The 27,728-nt window shown below is 39.4% G+C and overlaps 3 protein-coding genes across 5 annotated transcripts in view; 1 reads left to right on the forward strand and 2 right to left on the reverse strand.

Moving 5' to 3' along the window:
- The window catches only part of slc8a4a (solute carrier family 8 member 4a), a 34,283-nt gene extending 20,528 nt beyond the window's left edge, over positions 1-13,755 (reverse strand). Inside the window, exon 1 of the mRNA XM_032532698.1 lies at positions 13,745-13,755. The gene's annotated coding sequence lies outside the window, so the exon portion shown is untranslated. The remainder of the gene's footprint in view (positions 1-13,744) is intronic.
- Positions 9,553-21,862, forward strand: cnih2 (cornichon family AMPA receptor auxiliary protein 2). 2 transcript variants are annotated; one of them, XM_032532735.1, is made up of 7 exons: positions 9,553-10,095; positions 10,557-11,221; positions 13,620-13,688; positions 16,954-17,001; positions 18,879-18,991; positions 19,070-19,213; positions 19,369-21,862. In XM_032532735.1, the coding sequence occupies exons 2-7, from the start codon at positions 11,171-11,173 to the stop codon at positions 19,394-19,396; spliced, it is 453 nt and encodes a 150-aa protein (XP_032388626.1). In that variant the 5' UTR covers positions 9,553-10,095; positions 10,557-11,170; the 3' UTR covers positions 19,397-21,862. The 2 variants fall into 2 exon arrangements, with proteins under 2 accessions (XP_032388626.1, XP_032388628.1); XM_032532737.1 differs by having other exon boundaries at positions 10,996-11,221.
- Positions 12,419-27,728, reverse strand: part of tm7sf2 (transmembrane 7 superfamily member 2) — a 28,945-nt gene continuing 13,635 nt past the window's right edge. For both annotated transcript variants that reach the window (XM_032532722.1, XM_032532721.1), the window contains exons 12-13: positions 22,199-22,204; positions 12,419-12,430 (exon numbers count right to left, since the gene is read on the reverse strand). The gene's annotated coding sequence lies outside the window, so the exon portion shown is untranslated. The remainder of the gene's footprint in view (positions 12,431-22,198; positions 22,205-27,728) is intronic.

A 27,728-nucleotide genomic window follows, 5' to 3' on the forward strand; every position in this document is an offset into this window, starting at 1 on the left:
AGAGAGAGAGAGAGAGAGAGAATAAGGAGGAGGCTTTAAGTCTTTAGCAGCCCCATACATACTACTCCTCCTTACACACCTGCAAACTAGATTTCTGCACAGGTGAGACAACCTTGCCATTCCGATCCTCCTCATGTTCAATAAGATGTAAAGTTTGGTCTTAGGGTCATGCCAGAGAAAAATACACACATAAAGGTAAGTCTACTTGGCATTAGTACTCAGCCTATGAAAACAGTTATCAGTTGTGTAATATGTCATGTAGTTGTATGTTGTGTAATATAGTATGTGGCTTTGGAGGGGCTTTCTAAAGTCTAAAAAAAACAGAACCATGTCATTGTGATGTCATCTGGGTTATTTTGTGTTTGCCTTCAAATATTTGACAGAAAACCTGCATTATAAGTCATAGGCATGGACTTTAAGAGATGAGTGTATTTAACAGACTGGGAAGGTCTACATAAAGATGCAATAATGATCCATTGTGGGAATTGTAGGATCCAGTGTTTTTGGAGTTAGGAGCTTGGGTTTCTAAGCCTCGGCTGCACAAATGTTGACCATTCTTTTTCCCCCCCTAGCTTTATGAAAGTGCAATATTTAATCTCTTGGAAAAAAAGTATTGATATTCTCAGAATGGGCAAAAAATGAATGAATTTATGCTGTTCTTATGCTACTTGATGCTTTTAGCAGAATCCTAATGTAAGAATGCTAAACAATCGGTGGTATGTCAACATGCATGTTCAATTAGCATGCTGACATTTAGCATGTGACATGTAGCATGTTGTGCTCATATTCCTTTCAAAGTACATGTTCAGTCATTAACTGAAATATTACCAAAAGTGGAGAATTTGACCTAATACTCCTCTGGGTACCCTGAATGTCTGCCTCCAACAGCAGCCACTACTTGACTCTGGAAGTGTTGAACCGCTTCTGCCTGAAACACTGACTGACATTGTCATCCCTGGAGCTGCACGGCTTGCAACGCTAAAAATAAAGCTTTAATTTGGATGAAATTAATTTAGCTTTATTGGTGTGAGAGTGCCTGTAATAATCGGGGAATGAAGGCTGTAGATTACCCACCTGATGCAATGATCATGGCGAACCTTGGAGAGAAATAAAAGAGATTAAACTGATAACTGGAGGACTGAAATTGTCACGAAGAGCAGCAACACTCTGGAATCTTCTGTTCCTGTAAAGAAGTTTAAAATCACACGGTGAAACATATGAAAAAGTTTGCACTGTTACCCGTGGAGATGCTTAAAGGAGCATTCCCGTCGATTTCAACACGTAGCTCTGTCGTTTGGAAATTTAGAGATCTGTCAGTAGAGAGAAAAACAAAACCAATCGGTGCTGCCTACGCATGTTATCCTCCTGCTAGAGTTAGTACCCAACCGGCTTCAACAGGGCAAGTTTTAAACTTGTTTTTAGCCTCTAAACATGCTCAAAATTTCATTACACATGCTGAGCCATGTGAAGTGATTCCTTCCGAGGAAACACAGTGAATCTGACTGCAGTAGATGGGACAGAAAGACATAAAAGTTAAGTGTTAATCCATACCTCCGTTTATTTCCTGTTTTCCGGTGAAGTCCACACTCGTCAATTGTCAAACTCATACAATACAATATTCCAAAATGTATTTCTTCCACTAAATAATGATTTACGGTTGCTGTAACCTGACACCACAGTGGAGCCAGGAGAGCTGCAGTTCAAGCGTTTAAGAGCTATTGCACATGTGCATAGGTAACTAAGCAACAGTGGGCTCTGGAAGTTGTAACCTGCCGCAGCCGGCCGCTCTGCTCACCAATAGGTTTATTAGGTTTATAGGTATTGACATAAAGTCTACACATTTGACACACATCAAAATCTAATCTTACAAATGAGATTAAATACATGTGTGTAAGCCTATAGTTTATGGGGGGAGGAAGTGCTGCTCAACCCATGATACTGAGGGCTCCTTTCCTAGACACACACACACACAAACTATCAAATTCTCCAATGTGTTCAAATGAACAGATATGTCTGTCACGGGCCAGTCAGCTCCAACAATGTCACGATCCATCCATCATACTTCAGTCACTGTCATTCAGCACCATGGACAGCACCTCAGACTCCTTCAACACAGAGAAAATAAGGAACCAGTGCGTATGATATCCACTCCGTGGCTGCTTTATGTAGTTCATAATGTTCAGTTTTTGGTGACGGTGTCAGAAATGTGTATATTCGATGATATCTTTCTTTTTGAGGTCATAGTTAAAGGTATCATTGTAATGAAATACATTCTTTTTAGAGGCAGTTCTAATTCATTTGTCATCTATACTTACATACATGAGGGGGGCAGAACGTAAGAATATAAAGCAGTCTAACACAACACCATCACTAACAATAAATTACCTCAAAATCTACTGTAATTTTAAATAAACATCTATGGCAGTGTTAAACAAAAAGGGAACACTGGTTGTTTCTGTGACTGATATGTAAAACGTTGAAGGCCAGATACCCGGCGTAATGTAGGTGTAGATTCAGGTTCAGGTTCAGGTTTTGAGTCTTGACCAGCATGTTAGATGTTTGATTTGCTCCTTTTTCTACCAGCTGAGGAACATTGCTATGGTTATTGGTGCTGCCAAGCCTAGACCTCTCTTATTCTGAACCTCAACAGCATCTCACGGCAAGTGGAACTACTGAAGCTTAGGTGTTATCAGGAGACTAATTAGCTCATGATCATCTCCCTCGCCAATATTAGTGAAAAGCAAGGTTTCTTGGTCTTATGAGATATTTTTCAGGTTTTGGTGACAGCATGAGCTTTCAATAGCTGTAGGGCTGTTGACCCCAGTTTTCTGATGAAATGTACTAGAAATTCATATTGCTGCACCAGAAAGCCGAACCTTTTGTGAGTTATGTTTTGTGTTCTGCAGCTACTTGGTCTTTTATATTTTCCACTCCATCGGTGCCCTCTGGCCATGGACTCCAGCACTTTGATACATTTTGTGAGGTTGCTCATTGCATCAAAGTGTACGGAACAATATTATTAAAAAAGGAGGATTTTTATATCTCTCACTGAGACATACAGTTTGGTCTTTTGCAAAACTTTGGTAAGCAATGTGGAAAGAATCTCCCCAGAGTGTGTCCCTACACCCTCTCCTTACACTAGTTGCTATTCTTCCTAGTATGTGCTTGCTTTCTTGTGTATGACAATTTTCTGAAATTACTGACTTTTAATGAATATCTCCTTTTAAGTCATATCTGATAAGTTATCACAATTGTTTGAATAATCAAAAAGCCAGGTTTTGCATGCCTTTGCATGTAGGTGGTCTAATGTCTTTACCAGGGTTCAAACCATTTGAGAGGAGCACCCCCCCATCCCCATCCCTTAACCTCTGCTTCAACTGTTTTTGCTTGTTTGCTGCCGATGGCCTCAAAGCGAGCATAACATTTGTTTAGCTCACTCGCCAGAGACATGTCAGCAATTGAAAGGAGGAGGGTGGGCTTGGAATCTCTCACAGTTCTTAGACCTTGCTACATGGTTCTGGGGTTGCCCTCTTGCAATTGTAGTTCCACTTTCTTCCCACATTCGTCCCTTTTTCACCTCCTTTTCTGCTCTTCTCACATTGGGCTGCTGCTTTATGATTGTGTTTCCAGATTGCAGTCTTAATTTGAAGGCGGCAGTGCGTGTGTTTATGGCATTCTGGATAGTTCTCGTATTCCATGTATAAATAATCAGTAGCTAGTTGGATTATCTGCAAAGAAGTTGTGCTTTTCTTTGCTTGGTGTAGTGAGATTTACTGGTTCAGAGAGTGGCAGATACCAGAATGTATTTAGTAAAAAACATTGTTACAATATACATGGTGTCTGAATTCAGGTTTCTCTGTAAACTGAATTGTTAACTAGCCGCCAGTCTATTTTTGTGTGTTGTATCATTTCAGAAAGGGGCTGGTAAAATAAGAGTTTTGACTTCATCCAGCTATTTCCTATCATGGACATCCAATGTGATGTGGCAAATCCTTTTTTTCTTGATTTGAAAATGTGTCTGTTTCCGTGAGCGAAAATAAAACACAATGTGAAGTGAAGTTTGTTGTGTGCTCATGTTTCATGCTTTGTTCCAAACTGAATTATCACACAGTGACTAATGATACCTTCTGTAAAACGACCTCTCTGGAAACATGCAGATGTCTTTCAGCAGTATCTAAACGGTATTTAAAGGGAACAAAACATTTGATTTCTGGCTGAAAAGCAACCTTACCGGATTTGTATTTGTTGCCATGGTGACTGTTCCGCTACTGTGTATCCATGGATGTTAGAGGACGTTTTTACGGTTGTGGTCCTGCTGAGCTTTCTTTTTGGCAGACACTTGGATATTTATTTTTAGCTTGGCATAAATTCATTAAAACGTTCAGTGAACCACTTGTTGTATTGTTGCTTTACATCCATCGTGTGTAGTCTCTCTTTTCTTCCAGCATCAAGGTAAATAAAAACATTTTGTAGCTTCAATTGTTTGAGGTCACAATTAAAACGGTTACACACTCACACATGTTTGTGTATGTCTTCATTGTTCCCTCTACAAACCAAAAGAGGAATCACCTGCCAATCTGTGAGCTTTTCACTTCATTACTTTTTCAGATATGTGTACGGCATGAAAGGCAGTTAGAAAAAAGCCCCATAATGCTGCTGTATCACAGTGATACAATGGGCTTGTCATGACAAACTGAATCCTGTTAGACAACAATCTCCAGGAGGTTCTAGACTGGCAGCATCTGTGCACAATTAACCCCAGTATCCAACAGCCTCTAAACCACGACATGAAGCTGTTTGACAGTGTAAACCTGTCTTTTTTAGTGTATTGATAGCATGGCTGATGACTTCAACACCCTTCTGCACCCTTAGGCGGGTCAAGCAAGTGCTGCAATATCCCCACAAACACTGTTGGCTGTTCAGTGCACTGATGCAGCTGTGACCAGGCTGTGCCTTAATCCCCACTGTGCTACTGTAACTGGGGTTAATGAGTTTCAGTCCAGCTTGCAATAACAGTCCTGCTGGGAATCTTTAAATCTAGGAGCAGATTGAATGACTTGACCTCTTTTTTTAATTGTACACAATACAGTAGTTTTGCAGTTGCAGTCCAATAAGGAACGTTCTCTCCATCAAATGTGTAATGATGGATGTCAAAGCCTAAGTGTAGAAAATAAAACCATAGGAGGAATTTAGGATTCTGCTTCAAGAGCGAGTCAATTGTAAATCAATAGCGCAGTTAGACACCTAATGGGACCATCTGTTGCTGCCTCTGTTGCCCGTATGTTGCCATCTTGTGGACAATTTAAAACCTGTCAGTCTTCATCTGCAATAACACACCAATTGAAATGTTCAGATTACAGATATACAGATTTAACCTTGGTGAGCTCAAATTAATTAAAGCATCAGTCTTCATTGCTATCACAACTGACATGGACAAAAGTTTAACTGCAAACTGATTTTTTGTTTTGTTTTAAAGAAATCGTTTTATTTTTTCATGTTAACCAGCAGGTTTTCAGGGATGCAGCAGTGAATGTGCCAGACTAATGTAAGAGTCATGATAATAAATAATAAATAATTCCTTTTTTTGTCGTTAACATTTTCAGGATTTTGAGTTCTGCATAACTGGCTTAAAAGCTGAAAAGCTGTTATCAGCATTTACATAATTATAAAGAGGGACAGCGACATTTAATTTTTATACTTTGAGTGTTTCAAAACATTTTGATCCCTCTCTATGTATCTGTCTACTGCAGCTACCAGCTGAAGGAAATAAAAAAATACATTATTAGAAATAATCATTTAAAAGTAGATTTCCTATCATTGAAATATGGCAAATGAAATCATCATGAACAATGTGTACCTCTATTTTATCTGTTTGAACTGTTAATAAACAAGTTATAACTAGATTGACATCAGCTCACATTGCAACATATGGTGTTCAGCAAATTATCTTGGCATCTTGCTGAAGTACTTTGGGTTTTCACTCACCAGGTTTCATGTCATGCCTTTGCAGTGTGACAACAGGAACGTGGAAGTACATCGGGAGCTGCAGTCACTCATAATCACCACTTGTGGGCAGTCTGAAGCCAGCAATAAAGCAACCACAGGGCCACATGCTCTGCAGGTTGGGAGGACTACAAGTAATAAGTGACAAACCATCTTGCTAGGTTAACTAAGAGGTTTGATAACTTTTCGATTGCATGTAATGCATGACGCATTTCACTGAGGATGGTCCATCCACCAATTCAATGATCAATGTACACTTCAGCTATCTCGCCTTTATCAGTGGTGTGTGATGTTGTTTACTCTTTCCATTGATCAATTATGTGACCAATAGATCACTATAGATACTAAGAATACAAAATAAAATTACCTTCATCATTTTTGAACACTTTTTTGTATTTCTTTTTTACAAAATATAGAAACTATATAAAGAAATATGAACACAAAATGTACTGTTTTACAAATAAATATAAATATAAAAAAATGTATATCTCAATCTATTCAAAACAAAGCAGCAAATTCTGTATTCTCACAACCTCATTGTTAAAGCTTATTTTTTCCAAACAATGGATCCTTTCTTTTTTCTATTCTATATATTTCTTTAATCTCTAACTATTTAATAACCTTAACACATTTTAAAGTCTATATGAGGTTTACCAGAACACATTCATCCTTTAATGTTTTACATTTCCAACAATCAAATGTGAAACAGTCCAAGTGGCGCTGATTACTATTTATAGGCAGTAATGATGTAGAGTGGAGAAGGCTTATATTTCTACACACCAAAGTGTGTATCATACTGAGATCAACAGCCATGCTGGGACTAACAGTTGCAGATGGTCCTTTGGTCTCCCTCAGCCAAACCAGTGTCTAAGCCAGAGTCCAATTTGACCATAACTTGCCAAGGTAGCAAACACTTGCAAAATGCATTTTAGGTGCTTTACTGTAGTCAATAATATTACATGGCTGAACATCAAGTGGAGTAGTTTTAATGAGAGAGAAAGTGTTCACTCTGAGGCCAGAGGACTAACCTTTTTTGGACTTGTTATGGTGGCTTTGGTCCAGACACACTCATGTGGTGCAGATTTCTGAACTACAGGGTCAAGAAGGAGCCAAACGCTTTCAGCCCAACGCTGTCTGGCAGCCTGCAGCACATGTGGCATCTAACTGCAGTCACAACTGTATTACTAGCCTCAGAAACTGATGAGCCCATTATGTTAGATGTCTCACTGTGACACTGAGAAGAGACTGTGGATCTGCTTCAGGTGGTTTACTCCATCCAAACTTGTGTGTTTCTCATTACCTGTTATTTGATGGTTTTAACAATTTAACAATGCAAATTGCTTTAGGAATGATGCAGTGAGAAAGTCATTAACATAAAAAATGACATCTCTACGCAGTTTGATCAGGCTGCAGGGAATCCCCGACCACTGACAACACACTTAACCCAAATAGACCAGCAACCTCTGCTTAACCAGTTGAAAGCTAACATACCAACCCAGACTGCTGAATACCACCCATTCACTGCTGTGCTGTAACCCAAATCACATTGTTCACACCATATTTAAATTTACATTTACAAGCCACCAGCCATATGTAGAGCTACATAATGTGCTGTATATGCAAGCATGACAATCCAAATAAATTGCCAGGTCTTTTTTCACTTTAAAATGTGGGCAGCAATTCAGATGTACTGTATGGAACCAGACACCATGTGTACACAGGCATAATCCAGTGTAGATCTGCAATGCATCCAGTGAGACACAGTAAGACACACGCAGCATAACATTGTTTCATTTTTTTATACTTTAATGTGTCAATTCATATTGGGTAACACTTTATTTGAAGGGGTTTGCATAAGACTGACATGACACCGTCATAACTTTGACATGGCACTTGTCATAAACATGAAGGAGTCTTTTTTTAGAATGTTGTCATTCTGTAAATTATTTCTATTTTAATGCTAAGTTAGTATTGTTTGAGATGTTTGTGTTATGACAACTTGTTATTAACAAAGACAACAATCTTTTTGTTATGACACTTAGACATTAAACAAGACAATACACATGTCAATGTCCTTGTTATGACAACTTGACACAAACCAAGACAACATAACCTGTCATATATATGTCACGGCAGGCCTAATTATCAAACTTTGAGAAGCTATTTCGATTTCTGTGTTAATATAAGCTGTCATTAAGTGGTCGTTTCAAAAAAACATTGGCTGTCATAAGACCATTATAGGTCTTTCATGAATAGTTTTCCTTGACCTCAAGTAAAGTGGAACCATTTGGACTTGTCATTAAAATAAAAGTCATACAAGTTCTAAGACCAGTTTGACGACAATGAATGCGGTGATTTAATATGTTTTGGACAATACAATAGCTTTTGGCTAACTTTACTTGTTGCTAAAGTGACCGCTAACTGTAGTTAGCTGCCGTTGACTACAGCTGTCCAATTAGCCGAATCAGCCCTGGGGTGTAGCCAAACCTGGAAAGAAAACTATTTTTGTAATGTATCCCTTGTCATAAAATAAAAGGCCTTCTCTGTAAATCTTGGAAGCTGTTTATTTTGTCGAAATCTGTGCATCCTTGAGTCCAAGTGGATGTTTGTGCTAAATTTGAATGAATTCCTTTCTGGGATTCCTGAGATATTGCATTCACAAGAATGGGACAGACAGATATAGATGGATGGACGGACAACCCCAAAACATAATGCCTTCGGCCATGCTGTCGCCGACTCTGAGTTAAAAAAGTGATTAGTTGTCAGTATTGTGTTTACGGCTTGTTTCTGCTGCCCCCTAGTTGCCAAAAAGGAGATTAGAGGTTGTTGTTCTAAAGGGGTTGCGATGCTTATCAGTGATTGAAGATTTGTGATAATTTGGCCAATCTGGGTTATGACGGTATGAATCCAAGTGCCCGCAGCTGGTTGGCTAACAAGCTAGCATTTTGTACTACTGGAGGAGAAATGCCGGAGATGACAGGATCTAGAGATGGTCTGTTCCCTGTCTCCTACAAAGCTAATCAAATGCTTCTCCCTGTCTGGATCGAGCACATGAGCAAGTCCAACTTTTCCAGATTATAATCCATTCATAAGAAGATATTTTAACCTTAATCGTCTCAGCTCAGCAGTGGGTGTGTCAGACAAAAAGAGGTTGGAAACTACTGCATTACATCATCACATCACTCCTGTCCTGACCGTAACATTTAATTAACAGCAGGGAACCATGACTATAATAGACTGATGAAGTACTTTCACAAATGCTGGGTGTTGTTTTTGTGATGTAGGTGATCCTTACAGACTCTGGCATTTGTCAATGAAATAATGTACATGGTGAAACTGAGCAATTGAGTGAAGGCTCTGGTGAAAGAGGGAGGAAGAGAAATGAAAAGAGAGAAAGCTGCAGACAAAAGAGAAAACATTTGCAGCCTGCCCTGCCCCCTCATCACTCCCTAGGGAACGAGGGATTATGGAAATGGATAAATGCAAGAGAGAGGGAGACTGACAGACAGAGAAGGAGGAGGAGAGAGAGAGAGAGAGAGAGAGAGAACAGAGAGAGCAACTAAGAGAGAGGGAGGAAGACAGAGCAATGCTATTGGTTGACCGTTATAACATCAAGCGTGATAGAAATATTTCTCTCGCAGTCTAAGAAAAAGAGGTAGAGACAGAGACAGTAGACTCAGGAAACACATGCAGGTCTGTTTTCAAAAAGTAGTAGTAGAAAAAGGACTTTAGAAGAAAGAAAGAAAGGCAAATGAGAAAGGGGGAGCTAGAGGTGGACTAATTAACTTATGACTTCTGAGGGTTATGGAGATTTTTGCTTATGAAGAGAAGAGATTTCTAAGTCAGAGTACATGCGACTCAAAATGTAGATTCTGCAGGTTTCTGGTTAAATTCCCCCCCTTCCCCCCCACCCGAGAATTTATTACCCTGCACGTCAGCATAGACAAATCTCAATGATTTTGGAGAAATCTGAGGGATGCGTCTGAGGGAAAGATGCAGAGCAGAGAATTGTGACATGGTGCCGACCCAAATTGACAGAGACAAGGACAGATTGGACTGCTCGGTGGCAGACACGTCTCCAACCAGACACAGGTATTCTCTCCTCGATATTAAGATCGGTCAAGATATTTATCCATTCTAACTCAAGCTATCTTATTTATTTTACTCTGATCTTGTATTTGTAATATAAGTCCTCTTGGATGTGTGATATTGGCATTCTAATGTTAAATAGCTGTTTCACTTGAAACCTGATTCTAATATTTGCTGCCTCTTTGGTTTATACTTATTATTTTATACTATATTATTTTATTGCAAAATCACCTGCAATTTGCTTTGTCAGAATATAAACTAACTGTCTAATGTGCAAAGCAATACCTTGTGTATTTAGCAAACAATCAGATTGATGTGGGGATTAATTATTTACCCAAAATGTAATTAATATACTAAGAGACTGTCTCTGTAATTATAACTCACAGATAATCTGCAAACGGTTGTTTACAACTGTGTTAAGTGTGATTTAGATATATGCGTCATTAATGGTGTTCTTGATTTAGAGCAACAGATGAACTGAAAGCCATACGACAAACTACTGAAGTATCACAAGCCATAACCATCTCAGACCATAATCCTCAGCGTTTTTAGTATCGACAAGAATCCTGTGCTTCTGCTGTCAGCGTGTCACTCAGACTCTTTGAGGCTTGCGTTGCTGTGAGCAAATCAAAATGTGTAGGCTTTGTCTAAAAAGAAACTACATGGAGGAGGAGGAAAAGGAGACAGACATCTTGCCTGTGAGAGACTAATAAAAGAGCATCAAGCCAACGAGAGACAACTGTGGCTATGAACAGACAAATAAGTGCTTCCTAAATCAAAGCATTAACTCAGTGGTCGTGCTGCTGTCACACAAAAAAGAGACAAAGACATGAGTGGAAGACCGGGAAGCCAAGCAGGTTATTGATTGTTACTAAAACTGCTCTACCTACCTGGACAACACAGACTCCTCCTCGCATCGGAGGGGGAAAACAGACAATAACCTCCACTAAAAGGAGGGAGGGCGATCGCCAGATAGAGAAAGAGAGCAGGGGAGAAATCCCCTCTCTCTCTCTCGACCCATCTCGTCGTCAGGCTGGCGGACTCTGCCGTGGCATTCACCTTTGCGGCCTTCTGCTACATGCTCACCTTGGTGCTGTGCGCTGCTCTCATCTTTTTTGTCATATGGCAGGTGAGTAGCACTGTGCACACTTGGAGCCACTGCACGCACACTGAAACTAAACGCCGGGCCTGTGAACGTCCACACTCCGTCCCACGCAGGCAGACAAACACATCCACCTACACACAGCTCTACAACACTGACAGGAACACGGCGCACACCTCTCTCAGGTACTCTCGGGGTAATGGCATGCACAAATGTGTCAGCTGAATGTCAATGTAATTGCAGGCTACCTACATGTGACTGACGTTTTGAATTGCCTCTTAAAAGCCACAAAATGACACTTTGTTCCCTTTAATTCCCAACAACTAGATTAGATGCAAAGACATGCATGGTTGAACCCTATGGTTGAAACACACAATGTTAACTTATTACTGTAATTTATTTGTGTGTGTTTTCATTTTATTTCCACATAGTGTCTAAGTGACTTGTTTACATGCTGGTTTATCACTAGAATAACTCATCTGGCCATGACACATACAGCATAGCAAAAACGACAGAGTCCAAGCAGCTCCATTCCTCCACAGTATATCAACCTCTGATCCCAGACACCTGACAATAAACAGTTCCGCAAACAAGGGGATCGGGCTTCAGCAAACTGCACCATATGAGTACAGGGAGGCGGCAAAACACAATGATCATAAATCTCACTGCCAGTTTGTTGTGAATCTGTCTGCCTGCGGCGTTTTGAGTGCAATTTGCACAGATGTCGCCAGACACAGGTGCACCCGGCTTGCTGGTTTACACAAGTGCAGACTCAACACACACTAAAGCTTTGATCTCTCACCTTTAACATTTGATTCATTGAGGCAGGGATAATGCAATACACATCATTATGAACATAAGACTTGAAATGACTAACGTACCAATTGACTAAGTGGGTGAGACTACATATGAGTCAGTCAGTGTGTCTGTGTGTGTGAGAAGAAGACCGGGAGAAGCGTGTGTCTGGCTCAGCATTCAACCATGAGATGCAAACGCGTATCCAACTATGATTATGTCCACCCCTTCCCCCAGTCTGCCTCTACCCATGGGTACAGCACCCCCATTCTCTGTGACTCTCAACCAATCACAACGTTTGTTCACTGCTATAGTAACCACAGAACCCACTGAGGGGCTCACCATGTCGCCATGGAAACTGCATCTGTTTACAACGGTGTGAGGGGAAGACGAGGGAGAGCCGTATAACCTTGCATGGGGAAATTACCACCAGGACTGTTTCTATTTCAAACAGATGTTTTCATGTTACCGGTTGTTATTGACGACGCAAATCAGATGCTCACTCATCTACAAAGTCTGCTTTTCAATGGACAGTCAAAGATAAGCTTCACTGTTAAAAAGCTGAACTGATGATAAGCACATAGCAGCTGGCCTTTACACCGAGAATTATTAGCATTTGTTTTATAGAGCTATTAATCAGGGAGCTGTTGAGAAAAATGATCTCCCATAATGCTCACCTCCCAGTTAGAGAGCAGTTAGAGAGGGTACACCATAGCTTAATCAAACAATGACATTATTGTTGGGTTTCTGTAATTAACATCCCAGAGTACGGTCTACACCTGCTCTTTTATGAAAAGCGCAATGAGATAACTGTTATTGCGATTTGGCACTATATGAATAAAATTGATTAGAATTGAATTATTTTCTCTACAGTGAGCTCAATTTGATAAATTTTGCCTTTTTTTTCTTCTAAAAAGGACAACAAAACAAAACTGTGATTTTATACAGGCCTCCAGTAGACCATAACCCTCTTAAATATCTCAACAAAGCTTACATTTTAAGTTTTGCATTTTAAAAATAACAAATTTTTGCCACACATAACTTTAAATGTGAAGTGATTGTTTTAATCCTGCCAGATTAGTAGTACATACATGTTACTTGTCATTACAAAATGAGTTCCTTTGACAGTTGTCTCAATTGATATTTCACAGTTTCTAATGTAAACTTTACTATCAGGATTATTAAAAGAGGCTGGTGGTGTATCATTTTAGAGGAGATGAAAAACAGGAAAAAATAAACCCTGTAGTGTAACAATACAGGGAGAATTTAAATCAGAATTTTAGCTCTTTACATACACTACATAATGACGCATGTCGGAGCTCATGCTGTACACAGTGTAAAAAGAAAGAGCAAGGCTGTACACATTTGATCCCCATGCACATTCAGGCAAAGTGAACATTGTGACTGCAGCTGTACAAGATAGAATGTACAGGAAACAGATATACAGGAACCAGTTCCATAGTAACAGTATTGTACATTAGGCTGAGACTTGAGACAACTTCAAAGATTGCGGCGTTGAAAGGACAGCAACTATGTTTTTATTCCATAAACAGTAAGTGTGTGCATTCATTACCTCTCTAAAGGTAACAAGGCTAATTGAAAACAATCTCACATGTCTGTTATTTTTCAGATCATCGCATTTGATGAGCTTCGCACAGACTTCAAAAACCCCATTGATCAGAGCAATCCCACCAGAGCGGTAAGAACCCTGCTGTTACTCTTCTTTCAAGAATGTTCAAACCCTCGTGTGCACACAGAAAGCCCTTCTCTTCACTTCCAAAACAGACCTTCAGTGATCGACACATAAATGCTGAAACCAAATTGAGGGTTCCACTCCATAAATGTTGCATACAAGCCTAAAGTTATCAGTCCATATAACAAATGTCCTGAGTTTATAAAGAACAGCCTTTCATGAGAAACCCACAGCACACTGTCGTGTAATCACACAGTAAAAGCAAGCCATCATTTAGTGTAAATGAAGGTTTTGTGCTTTTAGAATGAACGTTTTCAAATGTTTTATTCAGCTGCATTCAGCCAACATCAAACAGTTCATACTTTTCCAAGCTTGCCAGGTGATTGCAACAGTAGCACCCAGGCAGTGATTGCATTGAACGCTCATTTGTGTGCAGTTTGAAGCAATCACCTTCCACAAATATGGCGGCTTGTTGGCCTAATTATTTAAAGAGGTTGATGCAAATGAAGCCAGCGTTTATACAACGAGATACAGTGCTGTCGGTACAAAAAAAGGGCAGATAAGTTCACCCTCGCTGTTTAAGAACAAACTTGTTCCCTAAAAAGTCACATTTGAAAGACTCTGTCTGAATCTTTTTGCAACTAAACATAAAAAACATCATCATGAGTCATTAATGACTGGGAACAGCGGCTGTGAATGTCTTTTTCACAAGTTAGCTAATGTTCCAGCAATCATGTGAACCTGCATGTGAACTGCAAAGTGAGAGTGATGAGGAGTGGGAGAGGAAACTGTGAAAGCAGACTGTGGGAGTGTGGAGGCCCGCCAGCTACAGGAGGGCTGGACAAAATAACACAATTAAATTATAACGCACCCGAAAACGGTAGCTCTGAAATAATACTGATGTGAATAATCAGTTCAAAGTGGATGTGTCATCACCCCCCCCTCAGGAGAGCTAACACATACATTTGTTTCAAAGCTACTGTACTGAATTGCATTTCAATGGGCAGGTGTTTTTTTTTATTATCTATAACTAACAACCTATACTTGTCAACATGCCAGATGTGTTCAGAAAGAACATGATTTGCTAGGCTGAAATTCTACCATTGTCTCTCAAAGTCAATGAACTGCACAAACTGAACAAAAAAACACACATGGCAACAGCCTTGGAAAACAAATAGCGATAATCTCGGATGTTAGCTGAAAGCAAGGTGTACTCACTTATCTGCTGTTGTTGGCAAAAAAAGAACGAAGGCTGTAAATAGTTGCCGGTGAGAGAGAAATTACAAAAGAACATAATGGATGAGACATATGTTTCCGAATCAAGTTTATCTGCACAGCCATTGGGGAAAAAAAACAACAAAAAAAACACTGTTGGCTGGTTGATCAAAATTCACTGGAATGTAGAATTATTTCTGCTTGAAATACCTTAAAAAGAGCAGTGCCATGTCAGATCTCTCCATCAAATAGCAAATCAGAAAAATGACATTTATCCAGTGAAACCAATTCTTTTATACTTAGCTGCTACTTGATAAGAAAGCATTATACTAATTGATACTCACTGTTTGCGCTGCATTTCTTTTACTTGTTCTGTATATTGTGAAATGTTCCTACTGCATTTGATTAATGTCTTCAGTTGTGTTTCCCTTGTTGGAACAATTAAAAATTCATAGTGAAGTGGATGACCTGACACTAATTAGGGCATCTCAGTGAGGCTCCAGGCTGTAAAAATCTTAGCAGAGTTACTGCAGGACAACAATTTATAGGTGAAATTAAACCGTAAAATGTACAGTAGTTGTAGCTGGCAGGGTGGGCACTGGGCTCTTTACATTTTTAAGCTCGGAGTCGTCGAAGGATGCAATGCACAAAGCAAGCAAAAGAAAAGAAATGTCATAGACCAAAATAACCAACAACTGCAATTAGACAGTGATGCTGTAGAGCCAGCGTCTGGCTTGAAGGCTGGATGTTGTAGATTCAGGGCAAAATCCACTTTCAGGTCGCCGGGGGAGTTTTGAGTTATGTTTACAGATTCATAAAAGGTTCAGCTTGTGGCTCGCGCTAAAGGGAACAGACATGACAGGGGCCTCAATACTGAATGCCATCCTTCTGCAACTAAGACGCCTCAATATGTCACAAAAATGAGAGCCTTTACAGCTGAAGCTTCATTAAAGAGAGGAAACAAACACCAGTATGAATTACACATGCTAAACATATATAGCATATCCATGCTGCTTATCTACCCGACATATTTGTGTTTCCATAAATAAAGGAAGCAAAATAAATTTTCTTGTCTGTTGGTACGTTTGTTTACCTAGTCTCTTATGCCCGGCCCTCCCCATGTTGAAAATGGAAAAGTCCCCACACACAACGATGTGTAATGACATATTGAACAGTTTTGTTCTTTTAGTGTGGCGCGCATTAACCTGGGGATGGAGACATTAGTCAAGGTGGATGCAACAACAACAGCAAAAAACTTCCCATTTTCCTGGCTTGCTAATCAATGAGAGGCCATTAGCTGCTGGCTTGTACAAGATGGATGGCTTTCATTTCTAAAACTGATCATTGAGTCCTCTCTCATGGCTCACAGGAGACTCAACTCTAAAACCCAAACCTGCACCACCCATCACTGGGCTTATTGCTTCAAATGTGGCTAATGTCTTTGTCTGTTTACTACTTTTTATATTTGTGTTGTCGACTGTAATCTTCTTATTGTTTTTTTTTTAGGTAGACAATTTTAAGATCTGTCCAGGGATAACGGATGAAAAACAGCCTTTTGGCTAATTCTGGTGCATTTACAGCAATGTTACTTAATGTACACTGTCCCTGTCAAATAAATTCATAAATTAAAACTACAGACCAACAGTTTGGTTACATGTAAAATATATATTTTAACTATATAATGGAAAACAACTTTTGTTTGACATAGAAAATAAAGTTGGTTAGTCAGTCAATTATTATTCATTAAATGTAGTATATTTTTCCTTTGATCAGAGTTCTAGGCCCGTGTACAGATGCATCTTTTACCTTAGCCAAATTATTTAAATTTAAGCAGTATCCTCTTTGTATTTCAAATCACTCACCATGTGTAGTTTTTGAATTTTATTGATGCGGCACTGAAATGTGTCAAAATTTGTCAGCTGCAAACTGAATTCTCTGAAGCTTGAAAGCATGTATTATCTCAGCCATGAGATTTCTTTTCAAAGATATGACACAATCGGCGAATAGAATGAAGAAATACGCACACCGTTAATCAAACTTTCTCTTTTGTCCACAGAGGGAAAGGATTCTAAACATTGAAAGAATCTGCAACCTTCTCCGTAAAGTGAGTAATAGTTTGTTTTCACCTGCTGCTGGTGGGTGACTGAGGGGCTTCAGACAACCGTGATTATTTGGCTTTCTATTGTGAGGACCATGACGCACGCAGATTCATTTCACATGCAGCCCAGCCCCACAACCCCCCATCACCGCCCCGCAGACACACAGACATGGAGAACAGTTAGACTGTCAAGAGCAGTAGGTGTTGTGATGTGTGTTGTGATTTTCTTTTTCACATTTCAAGGCTTTCAGAAAGAGAACATCCCATAACTAAATGTGGCATGCTGTGAAGGCCATTTTGAACATGAAAGTGTTGGAAAATGTTTAACAGCATTAGGCAAATCATAGGACTTTAAATAAACTCAAGCTATTATATCAATAAATAAATATAACAGGAGTTTTAATGTATCAGGCGCAATGTTATTTTACAAGTAGCTCCGGGATCAACATTTGGAAAATGGTTATTAGATGTTTTCCTGTATTTAGCTACTGATTCATATATGTTTACCATTGTTTACTATTGACTGATTTATTGATTGATTATTTTTTACAGGGGTGCACTGAAGTGTTACTGATACATACTCATTCTACCACTAGTTGAGAAAGACATTAGATGACACATATTCGTTTTAATATCTTTGCTGTAGGGAAAATATAATTTCAATCACCTTTAATTGTTGAACAGGGAGTCAACATGCAGGGAAATGACATCTTCAACAGGAAATGTATTTAGCTAAAACCATGAAAAGGCTCAGTGATGCAGAGCATGATGCATTAAAAGAACTGTTTTCTAATCAATTTACAAATAGAAAGGGGATTAATCTAGCCTGGTAATCAGACTAATTTACTATTTGGCCTTTTTGTTTTCACTTCATTATTCAGTCTGATATTGTGTTTCTGCCAGCCCAGCCCAGAGGGTTATTCGCCCCAACCAATAAGTAGTGACATATCTGTCCCATCAACAATATTGTCAGTTAAAGAGAAGCTGTTAACGGTGGATTGAAACAGTTAAAGGTTGCAGAGTCAACAAAAAATGATGATTAAAAAAAAAAAAAAGTTATTTAAAGCATCTATAACCAACAATGTGTATATTTAAGCACCAAACAGCAGACAGACAAAGTTAGCAATTCTGGAACATAGTGGAGCATTTAGCTGCTAAACAGCCAGATGCTAGGATGGATGGTCCGGAAGGGACGGGTGAAGCCAAAACCTGCCCTAATCTGATTGGCTAACCCTGATATTTTTACTCTAACCTTAACCAATCTTATTTTTTATGCCTAACCTATCCAACCCAACCATCAAAGGCAACAAGTAGCCAATCAGACGCAGGTCATGCCTCTGGACCATCCAATCTAACATCAGCCACTCAGGAGTAGGCTAGGTGGAGACCCAAACCAGAGCTAAAAGATGAGGGACTATCTGACTTACACCCATCAGATGGCCAGATGGCTGACTAAAATTGAATGCTAACGTTGCTCTCTATCAGCTGGATTTGCAAATAAGTGACTTTTTTGATCCATAAAGTTAACAGGAGATGATATATCATTGCTCACAGTTTGTTGATTGAGAAGTCTGGAAGCAAGCTGAGCAACCTGAAATCTATGTCAGACTACATCAATTTCTACTAACATCTAAAAACCAGTCTACATGTGTATGAAACTATATTTGCACTCGTAACAGCAGCAGCTCATGAGTAACATTAACACCTTCTGTGTGAAAGTGTTTGCCTCGCAGTGAGATTTTAGTTTCGTAGATTGTAGTTATATCACAACATGCGAACCATGAGTGTTTCAGTGTTTTCCCAGCAGTTATTGAAGTGTGAATACAGATTGCTGTGATTATATGCAGACCTATTACCTCATTTCCTTTGTCTGTTCTGGTTAGTTGGTGGTACCGGAGTACTCCATCCACGGGCTCTTCTGCCTGATGTTCATGTGTGCTGGAGAGTGGGTCACACTTGGCCTAAATATCCCGCTGCTCTTCTACCATCTGTGGAGGTACAGTCCCAAACCAAATGTCTGACAAGCTTGTGTTGATCCAGCCCAAGCGACAGCCAAACCTCTCTGTGTTTTCAGGTTTCTTCATCGGCCAGCTGACGGGTCAGAGGTCATGTATGATCCCGTCAGTGTGATGAACGCCGACATTCTCAATTACTGCCAGAAGGAGTCCTGGTGTAAGCTGGGTTTTTATCTGCTCTCTTTCTTCTATTATCTCTACAGGTCAGTACATGATCACAATCTTTTCAATACACTGTTGATTGGCTGCCTTTCAGATTTGTTGCAATGTTGCATTAACTTAGTAGCAAAAACAGCAGCACAATTCATATTTTCTGCCTATGTTTCCATCTGTTGCCACGGTCTATTTCCTGCCAAAGTATGGTCTATGCCTTGGTGAGCTTCTAACAGACAGGATGTCTGGAAGAATAAAAGGAAGTATGTGGAATAAATGGAGACATCAACTATTCCTCCCCTTATGTATCCTTCCCATCACTGGCTTGGGTTTTCAACAACCTAACCCTGGACCAAACAAGAAGACCAATCTGTGTGATAATGTGAATGTAAAGGCCTCCACTCGATTATATCGCTTTAACCTTAGACTGCTGTCGGAACATGGACACAGTTTTGAAGGATTGAAACGAAACAGAACGAGGACGCAGCAGGTGTGTTGCCTTTGACCCATTAAACAAATTAACAATATATTTCTGAAGGGCTGGAGTTTTCCCATGCTGCGCTTGCTGATCCAGTCGCTCAACTCACTGTGAATCTCCAAACACTTAGGGGCTGGAAAACAACAAAATGTGTCTGTACTCTTTGACTTTGAGGATTATTTTGGTATCATTCCATGTATTTAGGATGATAGACACCTCGAATATCAAACCACTGCTTTGATTGTGGTACAGGTACAAACAACTGGAAGAAACAGGTTAAATTGTACAGGAGGACTTTACACTGTAAGAAATGCAGAAGGCCTGGGAGGGGAATAACAGTTTGGTGTGTGCACTTTTAACGAGGATAGAGATAAAGCATAGACCAACAAAACATCTCCTTGACGCCAGCCTCTGCCAAAAGTCAAATTCCATACTGTAACAAAAACAATGAATTAATCATAAGTTTGACTGCAAGGGTCAGTGCTTGTAATGTGTGTTCAAAATAAGTATGTCCATAGCTGTAAGGGCGTATTTCCTGCTAGGTTCACGCTTATGAAAGAGCATCATGCTCAGACATTTAATGCCAAAAGTTTATGTCTGGAAAAACATTGTGCCAAATAAAATAAAATAGGACAAGTGAAAAGAAAAGTGACGATGCAGTATCTTCATGTATGTGCAAAGGCACTGTCGTGTCTTTTTCTTCACTTACTGTAACACATTTCATTTTGTGACAATGCTTTTTTTCTTGATAAAAATAGAAAGAAACTTAGTTTGGTTGGTTTTTAGTTTGCAGGGAGCGCCTTATTCCTATTTCCAGTTTACTCTTACTCATCTGCATCTATACTATAGTCATTTTAGCACAGAAACCTTTTCTCTGATCCGAGGTAGAATATAGAAATTTCATGTACAAAAAGCAATTAAAAACAGCAAACTATCAATGTGATATGATATTCAGTGTAAGTATTAGTGAGTGGGACACAAGTGGCAGATGATACAATAATGACTCTATGACAACGTTTCCGTTATTTCAGAAGTGTAAAAATATGAAAGTCATCTTAACACATCTACTTTCATACAGTTTCAGAAGGGACAGGCGTAATATGTTGCTGATGACTAAAATCTGTAACAGCAAAGCCTGTCCTCAGCTGGTGTTGCCTTTTACTATCATGTGTTCATTAGTTTGATCTATTAGTAGATAAGTGATGGTTCAAATGTGTGATTTTAACATCGATAGAAAAACAAACAAAGAGAACAAACTGTGATGTTCGTCATACACCGGCTTTACATGTAATAAATGGTAGTAATGACACATCTGGTATATAAGCTGTGGGACTCACTTAGGACAATAAGGTCTTATTGAAGCCTATTGAAGTAGTTTCTAATTATTTCAAAAGAATTCCTAAACTAAAACATAAAGATTTAACACTAGTTGTGTCACTGATATGAAGTATTTTTTTCATTCTTCAACAGGCAAAACTTAAACAGAGAAGACAGAATACTTAAGATTATTGCTATTACTACACAAATAATTTAACTATACATTTTGTGTATGTTAGCAGGGGCGTCGGACCGGGGGAGGGGGGGGAAGGCCCCAAAAAGAAGCCAGAATAGAGAATAGAGAATGCCTTTCTACAGGACCCAGTATGATATGCTACGCCCCTATGTGTTATTAATATTAATAACATATTAATGACTAGCTTTAAATACGTTTCAATAGGAAGCAACTATGAATACCAACATGAATCAAATAGCAACAGGCTGACATTATTCTATTTTTAGTTAGTGTCAATAAATCCCATGAAGTGACAAAACCAACAATGTGTTCATATTCTGGACTTCCCTATTCTGTCTGTGGCACTCAGCTCCAATCTGTTTCTACTACAGCTTATGAAACAGGTTACAAGTTTACTGTGTAATCTTAAAGGTTAACTCATTTCCTCAAACAGCCGGCCACTGTACTTTTTTTTCCGGAAATGTCACTTAAAGAAGATTAAATAGAACATTTCTTGGGGACTATTTTCAGCCGGGGATTGATACATGTTTCTGCAATCCTGAGAATTTACAGCTGCAGGACGGTGTTTGTTATAGAATATAGATTATAGAACATCACAAGTATTATCTTTTAAATGAGAGTTTTATTCCCTATCAAACTAATGTTCAAAATTCATCTGTAGTGACTGAGTCATACAGTACATTACATATGTAAAGTACACCAATTAAACACACACGCACACACGCACACACGCGCACACACACACACACACACACACACACACACACACACACACACACACACACACACACACACACACACACACACACACACACACACACACACACACACACACACACACACACACACACTTCATGTCACTTTGGCACTAATGATTGAAGGGAGCAACTCAAACCACTTTTGTGTTTTGATTTTCAACCAAATTGCTACATTTACTTGACTGAAGCAACTTTAACAGTCTGTTAATGTTCCTGAAGACACACGGTAGACAATACAATACATGCTGTGCCAAAAGGTCTTTCCATAAAAGTAATCACAGGACACTGAGACCTCAGAACTCTGCCAACAATGCGAGTGTGTTGAGTGTGGACAATCACTATTAAAGCACAGGAAGACGAGGAAAGGAGCAGACATACAGCTTGGTTGAATGTCATGATGTAGTTGCTCTAAACAAAGCGTTTTAGAAACCTGTATTTGAGTATATCTATTTGTATCTGTCTTTTATACATTTATCATCAATGTACGCTACAGTTTGGTGGATTACTTTATATTTATTACGTTACACAACAATGTACAGTTAATAAAACAGCAATTCTCATGCCATATTCTAATAAAACCATAATGCCAAAAAAGATCATCTCCATGTTTTTTTAATTCCTGTATGTTGAGGGTCAGTATTTTAGCAACCTGTGAGTAGATTTGCAGACAGTGATGCACTGCCAACACCTGAGATGTACTGGGGAATGGGGAATTTGTAAGTGAGGCTACTGAGTAATGCATTAGATGGAGTATAAGAGACAAACCACCACATCGAAAGCTGTGGAAAAACAGCTCCATTTAGAACAAGCTCCTAAAAAGCACCAAAATAACTGAATTCCCTGAAAATGCTTTTGCTGATGTGAAAAGAGCTTCAACTGGAGAGGCGGCAAAGAGAGGATGATAGCCTTTCATTAATGTCTGCACCTCCGGAATACTAACACATCAAATTATGGAGCACATGGATGCCTCTTTGCATAACTGCATAATTGCACGATTGCATAACAAAACAAAGGTGACACACGTCCGTCTCCATGGCAAAAGATTGCTGATGAAAATGTAACTGCCACAGCTGTATTACATTAAACATTTTCTGACGTTTTTTTAAGGCTCGGCGACGTTTTCTTTCCCCTGTTTTCAAAAGAAAAAGACAAAAAGAGACACAGCAGAAGATGCTGAGTGTGTCTCTAAAGCAGCCCTGGGCCGGAGGGTCTGAAAGGTTTGCCAGGTTACCACTTGTCTAAATAATGATTCAGACAGAAAACAGAGCAACAACGACTCTTCAAGCTGCCGTTTTCCCTCTGTTTGAAAAGAACACACCATGCCCCGTCCATCCTCTGTCACCATGGAAACTAAATTGTATTAGAGATTTCTGTTGACTCACTGTGAGGCTCTCACTCAAAACACAGAAAAAAAATCATATTCAAGGTGGTACACATGCCCGGCAGCAATGCTTTTATGCACAATGCATTTTTTTTTTAAAGTCATAATCCTTACGGGTACACATATAACAGGCGTATGTATGTAGTCATGACAACCCCAACGCTTCTATGCATGACACCTGCTTATCTTAGGATACACACAGCAACACACACACACACACACACTGGACTGCTCGCTCCCTCACAACACATGCATCTGTTTCTCGTTGTGTCTCATCCCACGGTTCACACTGTTTCACCCTCATCATTGCGGGCTCTTCCTTTTTCAGCACCCTCCACCACCATAATTGTCCAAACTCCGCTCCCCTCTCTCCTACGTCTGTGCTCTCAGAGCGGTGTTACCATGGAAACTGGCTACAACTGATAGGCCTGAAACGTCACGATTCGCACACACAATTGGCAAGTGCACGCACACGCAGAGGTGCATGCATGCACACATTCACTCATCCATTGTTATGCAAGACACTCCGGGATGTGGCATATTCTTATGGCTGTGTAGAAATGCATACATAGGAAGACCAGAAGGACATATTGAATATTAGGACAACGACAGTAGCAAGACGTAAGAAACTGAAAAGTGAAAGCATAGTAACTCAAAAGAGGGCTATTTCATTAAATGCAGAGATGTAATTTGTAAATTATATTCTGTTTATATTTTATTTTTGTCGTTTTTTTGTCAAAATGAAGACGTTGTGTTTGCTTTTCGTTCATTCTAAGAATGAAGAAGGAGCGGATGGGCTTTCATATCAACGTGATATGTTTGTGTCTCAGAATGTGTCAAACCTGTTCGCACTTTTGTTTTTATTTGGATCGTGAATCGTCTTGAGCGTGACTCACTCCGACTGTCAGCTGCTGTCTCATCTATAAAAATATCCATCGCTTTCATCTGTAACTAAAACCAATGATCCGTTTTGATTATATGCCTCATTTATAAAAATCAGGACATTCATTTGTTTTTCAATTATGTGCAAATCACTCAATTAAACAAATGAGAAAAGTCCTTCAAAATGTGTTGGTGCTAAAAATCAAAAACCAAATCAGTGTTTTTTTTAATCAATGAATAAAAGCCCATTTGTCTGTAGTCATGCTGGTGTCTTTGCTGCTTTTGGTCAAATTCCTGAGGCACTATAAAGTTTAAGCACAGGTGTAATGGTCTTTTTAATCAACAAAGCTGCTGACAACTTATAACATGTAACTTTCCAATCAAATTCCAGTATAATTTTTGAATAAATGAGGCCCTGAGACTTTTATTTCTCCTTTTGCTCTTAGTAATGATAATGACAATGTCTACTTTCACCCCTAATCACAGACTACAGTTATACTGATCGCAAAGATCTTTATAACTTTGGGCAACAGCAAAAAAACAACTGTTCTCAATAAAATACTTCTCAGTAAAAACACAAGCTGATTGTCTGAATATCAGCTCAGTTTCAAACTGAGTCCAGATTGTTCATTACATTCACTAAATACAGATGAGGAGCAACAGGTCAGCGCTTTGTGTTCCTTCCCCTGAGTACACATACCAATAGAACAATTTAAAGTAGAAGTATGCATTCTGCAGAATGTCCCTTTACTGATATATAATGATGTATTACATTCTAATTGTTATATTGATGCATTAATGTGTAAGCAGCATCTTACTGTTGCAGCTGGTTAATGTTGAGCTTATCTTAATCTCTTTATATGCAGTTAGGTTGTACAGTCCAGTGGTTCCCAATCCTTCTCTTGGATTTTTTTGTGTGAAATATTAAATAATTTGACTTGGCTGTACGGTTATTTAAATTAAATGGAAAGGTTTAGAAGGGAAATCCATCTTTAGTCTGGCATAAATACTGTGACAAATGAAAAAGGTTGACAATCTTTGCAAATGTATAAGATCTTGTTTTAGTAATATAAACATTTATGAAATGTTATCTGAAAAGTGTATCTATCTATAGCTCTCAAATAAAAATAAATGTAGTGCAGTAAGAAATAAGCCTATAATATTTCAGTGCAGTGGAGTGGAAATTAAAAGTTAAGTACAAGCAAGTAAAAGTTACGTTCTTTGTACATTTTTGTCAAGTAAAAGTAAAATGACTTGGGTAAAAACTGTGGAAACATTACTGTGTTACATTTATAAAAGGTTGGGGTAGCCTCACTAGAATTAACAAGAGAAGAGGCAAAACTCAGCAAGAAACAGGCATTATTATGCCTCATAAATAAAATAACCTGACACCTATTATAGAATAAAACATCACAAAGGCAGACAACACAGATATGTAGGAACTATAATAACTCCACAGCAGTTGCTGCCACAAACACAAGAACAACAACAACTGCACAGTAGTGTGCACACACACGCACACACACACATACAACGCTACATTGCCTAGCAACGTTAAAATTCTCCTCTGGAAAGAGTTGGAAAGAGTACTCATCTGTCATTATGTGAGTCTTCTGCACCGCGAAATCCTCCTCAATGTCCTGCAGGTCCATCTTCACTGCTGTTCATTCATAAAGCCTAATATAACCAGTCCACTCTGTCTCTCTGTCCACACTATCACCAGTCCACTCTGTCTCTCTGTCCACACTATCACCAGTCCACTCAGTCCCTCTGTCCCATTATAACCAGTCCACTCAGTCCCTCTGTCCCACTACAACCAGTCCCACTCTCCCTCTCCCACTAACAGTCCACTCTGTCCTCTGTCCACACTATCACCGTCACTCATGTCCCTCTGTCCCACTATAACCAGTCCACTCAGTCCCTCTGTCCAACTATACCCATCACTCAGTCCCTCTGTCCACTATACCAGTCCACTCGTCCCTCTGTCCACTAAAAACCAGTCCACTCAGTCCCTCTGTACCCACTATAACCAGTCCACTCAGTCCCTCTGTCCTACTATAACCAGTCCACTCAGTCCCTCTGTACCCACTTAACCATCCACTCATTCCCTCTGTCTACTATACCAGTCCCTCAGTCCCTCTGTCCCACTATAACCAGTCCACTCAGTCCCTCTGTCCCACTATAACCAGTCCACTCAGTCTCGCTGACACACTATAACCAGTCCACTCAGTCTCTCTGTCCCACTACAACCAGTCCACTCAGTCCCTCTGAGCCTCATCACCTCACTGAGGGTAAAAGTTCCTTATTCCTTGTTCCTATATGCACCTGCTGGGTCTGTGTGATTTGGGACCCTTAGCGTGCTGGCCAGGTGGTGTGTTAAACTGCTGATTAAAGGGGCTGTACTTTATATTCAGATCATTCATATAGCAGCAAACAAATATTTATTGTGTAAAGATATAGTAGAGTAATGTTGTCCTGAACAGAGAATATGTCAAACTCTGTCTGTGTGTTGTAATAAGTGAGTTTCTCTGTTCTTTGTTTTGATAACTGGTCTGGCAGCGTGGTAGCTAGTAAAACCGTAGCTATTTCACGAGTTGGGGAACTTTCTTAGAGAGCCGCGTGGAGGAAATCCCACTTTGAGTATAGCACCTTTACGGTAGATACAACCTTATTTTTTTTTATCTATGCCGATGGACAGTAATGCCAACCTTAACCCATAAAAACTTAATTATTTCTAATAAAGGATTGTTGTGCTAGCCCTGGACCAGGTGCGACTGCACACCCCAAACCCTACACTCAGCCAGTGTCACGACCTTTGCTCTCCTTCGACCGTAGACGACCTGTAATAACTCTGTAATGTGAAACGTGATGGACTCTTCAGAAGAGGTAATTATCTTGACTTGAGTTGCTGCACGGGGAAGTCACCGGACGCCACAATCTTCTGAACATAGCCGTACTGAAAATACAGAGAGTTCTGTGGCGCTGATAGTCTGAATTAGCTTTGTAGCAACTCATCTGACAACGGCATGGATGTAGCAGACATTCATTATCAAAAAGCTACGCACTAAAGATGAAAATTAAATGTATTTGATTACATTGTCAAAATACATACAAAATATAGAATAAAGTTTAAACTAATTTAACATTCAAATTTCTCATTTGAGAATAACAACATTACCTTGTATCATGCACTTTTCTTAATACAATCATAGAGTGGTACAAAGAGCATGAAAATGACCCGAATCAGGAAAAAAATAAAAAACAAATAGTACATATACACGCATATCCCAAAAAAGACCTAGGAGTATTACGTATTAATTCAGCATAAATTCAGCCACAATGGCATTATACAAGCACATTTCTAATTAGCACTTAGTGTATGAAAAACAACGCAGAATAGCTTGAGTGCTGTGTTGGCAAGGCCAGGGCAGCTGTACTGTAAATAGGCTTAAAAGGTAAAAAATAAATAGAATGAAGGTGTGCATCAGGAGAGAGCTCTGTCATCTGTATGTGCACACCTCACTGCAATGTGAGAGAAATATTAATTGCAGTG

Source organism: Etheostoma spectabile, chromosome 13, assembly GCF_008692095.1.
Source record: "Etheostoma spectabile isolate EspeVRDwgs_2016 chromosome 13, UIUC_Espe_1.0, whole genome shotgun sequence".
Taxonomy (NCBI): domain Eukaryota; kingdom Metazoa; phylum Chordata; class Actinopteri; order Perciformes; family Percidae; genus Etheostoma; species Etheostoma spectabile.